Raw genomic sequence first — 5,752 nt, 5'->3', positions numbered from 1 at the left:
TTAAGAGGGGCGGACGCATCGTCCGCGGTGCAGTCGGGGGCAGCGAGCTCGGCCAGCAGACTTCTGCTATCGTTCGACAGGGCAAAGCGGAAACCTTCTTCCAGAACCATCATAATAACACTGTGCCGCAAGCCACAAGTTTAAAGGGGCGGACGCTTCGTCCGCGGTGCAGTCGGTGGCAGCGAGCTTGGTCAGCACATTTTCTGCTATCGTTCGACAGTGCAAAGCGGAAACCTTCTCCCAGAACCATCGTCACAACACTGTGCCGCAAGCCACAAGTTAAAAGGGGCGGACGCTTCGTGTGGTAGATTGTGCAGTCACGCACTGTGACGTAGGTGTGCCACAAGAGAGCATGCGCCAGTTCTGTGCCTGTGTTGCTATCACCGGTTGTGCTGATAACGGGCCACCGCCGCAGCTATTTAAGCAGTCGTGTTCTTGGAATAAAGCGCTTTTGATTCTGTGCATTGTGACTCACGCGTCAGTCTGTTACAGTGGCGACGAGGCACGGTCGAACCCGTGCAAGGGCCTGTTGGTCGGCGACATGGCTTTCGGCAGTCGCATTGGAGAGTTCGACCTCAGTGAAAATTCATCGTGGGTAGATTATGTCGAGCGCATTGAGTTATCGTGCGCAGCTAACAAGCTCACAACGGATGACGACAAACGAGCTGTGTTGCTCAGTTGCTGTGGGCCAGAGACGTACTCCCTCATAGCAACCCTCGTCAAGCCTTCGCGGCCACCCAACGTGGGCTATCAAGTCATCGTCGACGCAGTGAAGAAGCATATCAACCCGAAGCCATCTGAACTATACTCGAGGTACGTCTTTTCGAAGCGCGACCAACAAGACGGAGAGGGCGTGGCTGACTATGTCACTGCTTTGCGCAAGTTATCCGAGAACTGCGGATTTGGCGGTACAAAAATTCCGTTAGAGGAAATGTTGCGTGACCGTCTGGTTTTTGGAATTTCGGACAGTGTGGTTCAACAGCGTTTGTTGGCGGAAAAGGATCTGACGTTTGAGACGGCATACGAGTTAGCAGTAACGGCGGAAACGACTGCCAAGCAGCAAAAAGCAATGAGGAGCAATGCACAAGAACCCGAGTTCCAGCAGGAGTTGACGGCGGAAGTAGGAAGGGTGGCGAGCATGAAGAAACCAGAAAGACAGCGGCGTTGTTTTCGCTGTTTGGCAGCCCATTCAGGATGGCGGTGCAGATACAAAGATTCTGTGTGCTTCAGCTGCGGTGGAAAGGGACACTTATCAAAAGCATGCCGAAAAAAGCAAGCAGAAGTGGAAATGCAGCTGGATGATATGGAACATGCTGTGAAGAGCGAGTACGACGAGTCGTTCAGTATCAGCCAAGTAAAAAGTGGGACGCCAAAGTACGTCATCGCTGTAGAGATTGGGAAGGAAAGCGTGCCTATGGAAGTAGATTCTGGAGCTGCCAGGTCTATTATTAGTGTGAACAAATTTCAAAAGCTGCAAGTGGCGAAACAGATCAAGCTGGAAGATTGCAACACGCAACTCGTTACCTGGACGAGGGAAGGTCTCGACGTGCTGGGAAAAGCGTCCGTGCCCGTGAAGTTCAAAGGCAGAGAATTTAAGTTGCCACTACTTGTAGTGAAAAAAGAGGGAAACACTCTTCTAGGCCGGGATTGGTTCCAGCCACTGGAAATCAGCATAGCTGGCCTTTACAGCGTCCACGCCAGAGCAGAAGGCATTTTGGAAAGGTTTCCAGAGGTGTTCAGTGACACGTTTCCAGGGGCTGCCCTACCCCGCATCCACATCGAACTCAAGGAGGGCGCCCAAGCCAGGTTCCTGAAATGTCGTAGCATTCCGTTTGCGATGAGGGAGGAAGTCGTGGCAGAGCTTAACCGCTTGGTGGAGCTGGGAATTCTACAACCCACTCAGTATTCCGACTGGGCAACGCCAATCGTCGTGGTGCGGAAAAAAAACGGCTCCCTCAGAATATGCGGGGATTATCGAAGCACTGTGAACCAGGCCGTCAAAAGCAATGTGTACCCACTTCCGACAAGCAAAGAACTTTTTGCGAGGTTAGGAAGGGGGCGTGTTTTTTCCAAGCTGGATCTGACGCAGGCCTATCAGCAACTGTTGGTAGATGAAAAAACGGCAGAGTTGCTCACGATTAACACCGTGCAGGGGCTATACAAGGTTTGTCGTCTGCCGTTCGGCGTGTCCGTTGCTCCTGGTGTTTTTCAAAGAACCATGGACACCGTGTTGGCTGGAATGCCGCACGTAGCGACATACCTAGACGACATCCTGATTGCCAGCGAGTCGATTGAGGAGCATGAAAGGATGTTGGCTGAAGTCCTCAGCCGCTTGGCCAAATCGGGTCTCAGAGTTCAAGCGGAAAAGTGCGAATTTTTCAAGGAGAGTCTTGAGTTTCTAGGGCATCGGATTGACGCAAAGGGCATCTACCCCTCCAAGGTCAAGGTCGAGGCCATCCACCAAGCTCCTGCACCCAAGAACAAAAAGGAACTGCAAGCCTTTTTGGGTATGATAAATTTCTATAATAGGTTCTTGAAGGGAAGAACCGAAGTAGCGGAAAAGCTGTATCGTTTGTTGGATAGCCACGTAGCATGGAACTGGGGTGCAGAGCATATGGAAGCGTTTGAGAACCTGAAGAAGTTGCTAACGTCTAACTCATTGCTGGTGCATTTTAAGACGGATGTCCCGTTAGTGTTGTCATGCGACGCATCATCTGTGGGTGTAGGAGCCGTTTTGGCTCATCGCGACAGCAAAGGAAATGAGCAGCCTGTGGCGTATGCGTCCAGAACGCTATCTAGGGCGGAGCGCAATTATGCTCAGATTGACCGTGAGGCCCTTGCCGTGGTTTTTGGGGTTCGACATTTTCACCAATACCTTTGTGGGCGAGATTTCCTCATTATCACGGATCACAAACCCTTGCTAGGAATTTTCCAGAGGCAGAAGCAAATTCCGGCGGTTATTTCTCCCCGCATGTTACGGTGGACGCTAATGCTGTCGGCATACGATTACGTCATCGAGTACAGGAAAACCAAGGACCATGGAAACGCCGACTGCCTAAGCAGGTTACCGGGCCCCTTAACCCGCCAAGAGACCGAGGCGCCAGGCGACATACTCCTTCTGGAAGCTGTGGAGTACCCTCCAGTGAGCGCAATGGAAGTGGCAGCTTTCACCAGGGGTGATCCCCTGCTGTACCAGGTGAAGCAATGGATCCTGGAGGGCTGGCCGCGAGAACGGGTAGCCCTGAAGTATTCTGCATATTGGGTAAGACAAAACGAGTTGTCCGTACATCGTGACTGTGTACTCTGGGGGAGCCGCGTAGTTATTCCAGAGGCACTGCAGAAGCAAGTTCTAAGCCTTATGCATGCTAACCATCCAGGAGTGACGGCCATGAAGGCAATCGCTAGGTCGTACGTGTGGTGGCCGAAGATGGACGAAAAGATCGTCGAGTTTGTGAGGCACTGCACGCCATGCCAGGAAAACAGGCAGAGTGAACCAAGGACACCAACGCATTTCTGGACTAAGCCTGAACGACCGTGGAGTAGAATACACGTGGATTTCGCAGGACCCGTCCAGGGCGTGTTTTTTTTGGTGGTCGTAGACGCCCTGTCAAACTGGGCCGAAATTGAAGTGATGCCGTCTCTCCAGTCATCTGCAGTAATTGAAAAGTTTCGCAAAATGTTTGCAACACATGGTTTGCCCGACTTGGTTGTGTCGGATAATGGCACCGCTTTTGCAAGCAGAGAAACTCAGGCTTTCCTGAAACTGAATGGTATACGCTATATGTATGCGGCGCCGTACCACCCGGCGAGCAACGGAAGGGCGGAGCGGATGGTCCGAGAACTGAAGTGTGCGTTACGGAAACAGAGACAGGGCACCGTATTATGCAAGGTTGCACGATTTCTATTCAAACAGCACTCTACGCCGCACGCCGAGACCGGGAAATCTCCAGCCGAAGTCATGCTGGGCCGGAAGTTCAGGACCGCCCTATCCAGCCTTCGCCCGGATGAGAGTGACGCAAGCTGCCTTCGGCAGCCGCCACCACGAGGTTTCCAGTCTGGGGACGCCGTGTACGCGCGGAACCTCCGGCCTGGGCCCAAGTGGTTGTTTGCACGCGTGTCGCGACCGATAGGCCACGTCATGTACGAGCTGAGTACGGCAGACGGAGCTGTGCACCGACGCCACCGCAACCACGTTCGCAGAGCATGGTGCTCTGATCCCCGGACAACAGACCAGCAAACCTGTCCCTCGTTCGCTCTGCCGTCTATGTCAAGCCGCGCACTGGGACCTCCGGAGCCCGAGACGTCTCAGCCGCTCCGGCGTTCCACTCGCCAACGTAACCCAGTGCGACGTTACGGCATCGATGACTAAGGGGGAAGGGATGTGGTAGATTGTGCAGTCACGCACTGTGACGTAGGTGTGCCACAAGAGAGCATGCGCCAGTTCTGTGCCTGTGTTGCTATCACCGGTTGTGCTGATAACGGGCCACCGCCGCAGCTATTTAAGCAGTCGTGTTCTTGGAATAAAGCGCTTTTGATTCTGTGCATTGTGACTCACGCGTCAGTCTGTTACACTTCGTCCGCGGTGCAGTCGGTGGCAGCGAGCTTGGTCAGCACATTTTCTGCTATCGTTCGACAGTGCAAAGCGGAAACCTTCTCCAAGAACCATCGTGACAACCCTTTGCTGCAAGCCACAAGTTAACAGGGGCGGACGCATCGTCCGCGGTGCAGTCGGGGGCAGCGAGCTCGGCCAGCACACTTCAGCTATCGTTCGACAGTGCAAAGCGGAAACCTTCTCCCAGAACCATCATGACAACACTGTGCCGCGAGCCACAAGTTAAAATGGGCAGACGCTTCGTCCGCGGTGCAGTCGGTAGCAGCGATCTCGGTCAGCACATTTTCTGCTATCGTTCGACAGTGCAAAGCGGAAACCTTCTCCCAGAACCATAGTGACAACACTGTGCCGCAAGCCACAAGTTAAAAGGGGCGGACGCTTCGTCCGCGGTGCAGTCGGTGGCAGCGAGCTCGGTCCGCACATTTTCTGCTATCGTTCGACAGTGCAAAGCGGAAACCTTCTCCCAGAACCATCGTGACAACACTGTGCCGCAAACCACAAGTTAAAAGGGGCGGAGGCTTCTTCCGCGGTGCAGTCGGTGGCAGCGTGCTCGGGCACCACATTTTTCTGCTATCGTTCGACAGTGCTAAGCGGAAACCTACTCCCAGAACCATCGAGACAACCCTTTGCTGCAAGCCACAAGTTAAGAGGAACGGACACATCGTCCGCGGTGCAGTCGGGGGCAGCGAGCTCGGCCAGCAGACTTCTGCTATCGTTCGACAGTGCAAAGCGGAAACCTTCTTCCAGAACCATCATAATAACACTGTGCCGCAAGCCACAAGTTAAAAGGGGCGGACGCTTCGTCCGCGGTGCAGTCGGTGGCAGCGAGCTTGGTCAGCACATTTTCTGCTATCGTTCGACAGTGCAAAGCGGAAACCTTCTCCCAGAACCATCGTGACAACCCTTTGCTGCAAGCCACAAGTTAACAGGGGCGGACGCATCGTCCGCGGTGCAGTCGGGGGCAGCGAGCTCGGCCAGCACACTTCAGCTATCGTTCGACAGTGCAAAGCGGACACCTTCTCCCTGAACCATCATGACAACACTGTGCCGCGAGCCACAAGTTAAAATGGGCAGACGCTTCGTCCGCGGTGCAGTCGGTAGCAGCGAGCTCGGTCAGCACATTTTCTGCTATCGTTCGAC

General features: G+C 53.9%; 1 protein-coding gene across 1 annotated transcript; it reads left to right on the top strand.

Annotated features, from left to right (window-relative positions):
* The first annotated feature begins 318 nt into the window (after window positions 1–318).
* Window positions 319–4,130, top strand: LOC144129478 (uncharacterized). The gene is made up of 2 exons (XM_077663649.1): window positions 319–813; window positions 3,914–4,130. Exons 1-2 carry the CDS (start codon window positions 353–355, stop codon window positions 4,128–4,130), a joined length of 678 nt encoding a protein of 225 aa, XP_077519775.1. The 5' UTR covers window positions 319–352.
* Window positions 4,131–5,752: the final 1,622 nt, after the last annotated feature.

This window comes from Amblyomma americanum, chromosome 4 (assembly GCF_052857255.1).
Source record: "Amblyomma americanum isolate KBUSLIRL-KWMA chromosome 4, ASM5285725v1, whole genome shotgun sequence".
NCBI lineage: Eukaryota > Metazoa > Arthropoda > Arachnida > Ixodida > Ixodidae > Amblyomma > Amblyomma americanum.
Note: the sequence above shows the minus strand (reverse complement) of the source record. Positions and strands in the feature narration are given on the sequence as shown.

Coding starts and splice junctions, on each gene's coding strand:
- LOC144129478 (XM_077663649.1), top strand. CDS start 353: ATGCGCCAGTTCTGTGCCTGTGTTGCTATCACCGGTTGTGCTGATAAC. Junction 814..3,913: donor CCATCTGAACTATACTCGAG/GTACGTCTTTTC, acceptor CTATTCAAACAG/CACTCTACGCCGCACGCCGA.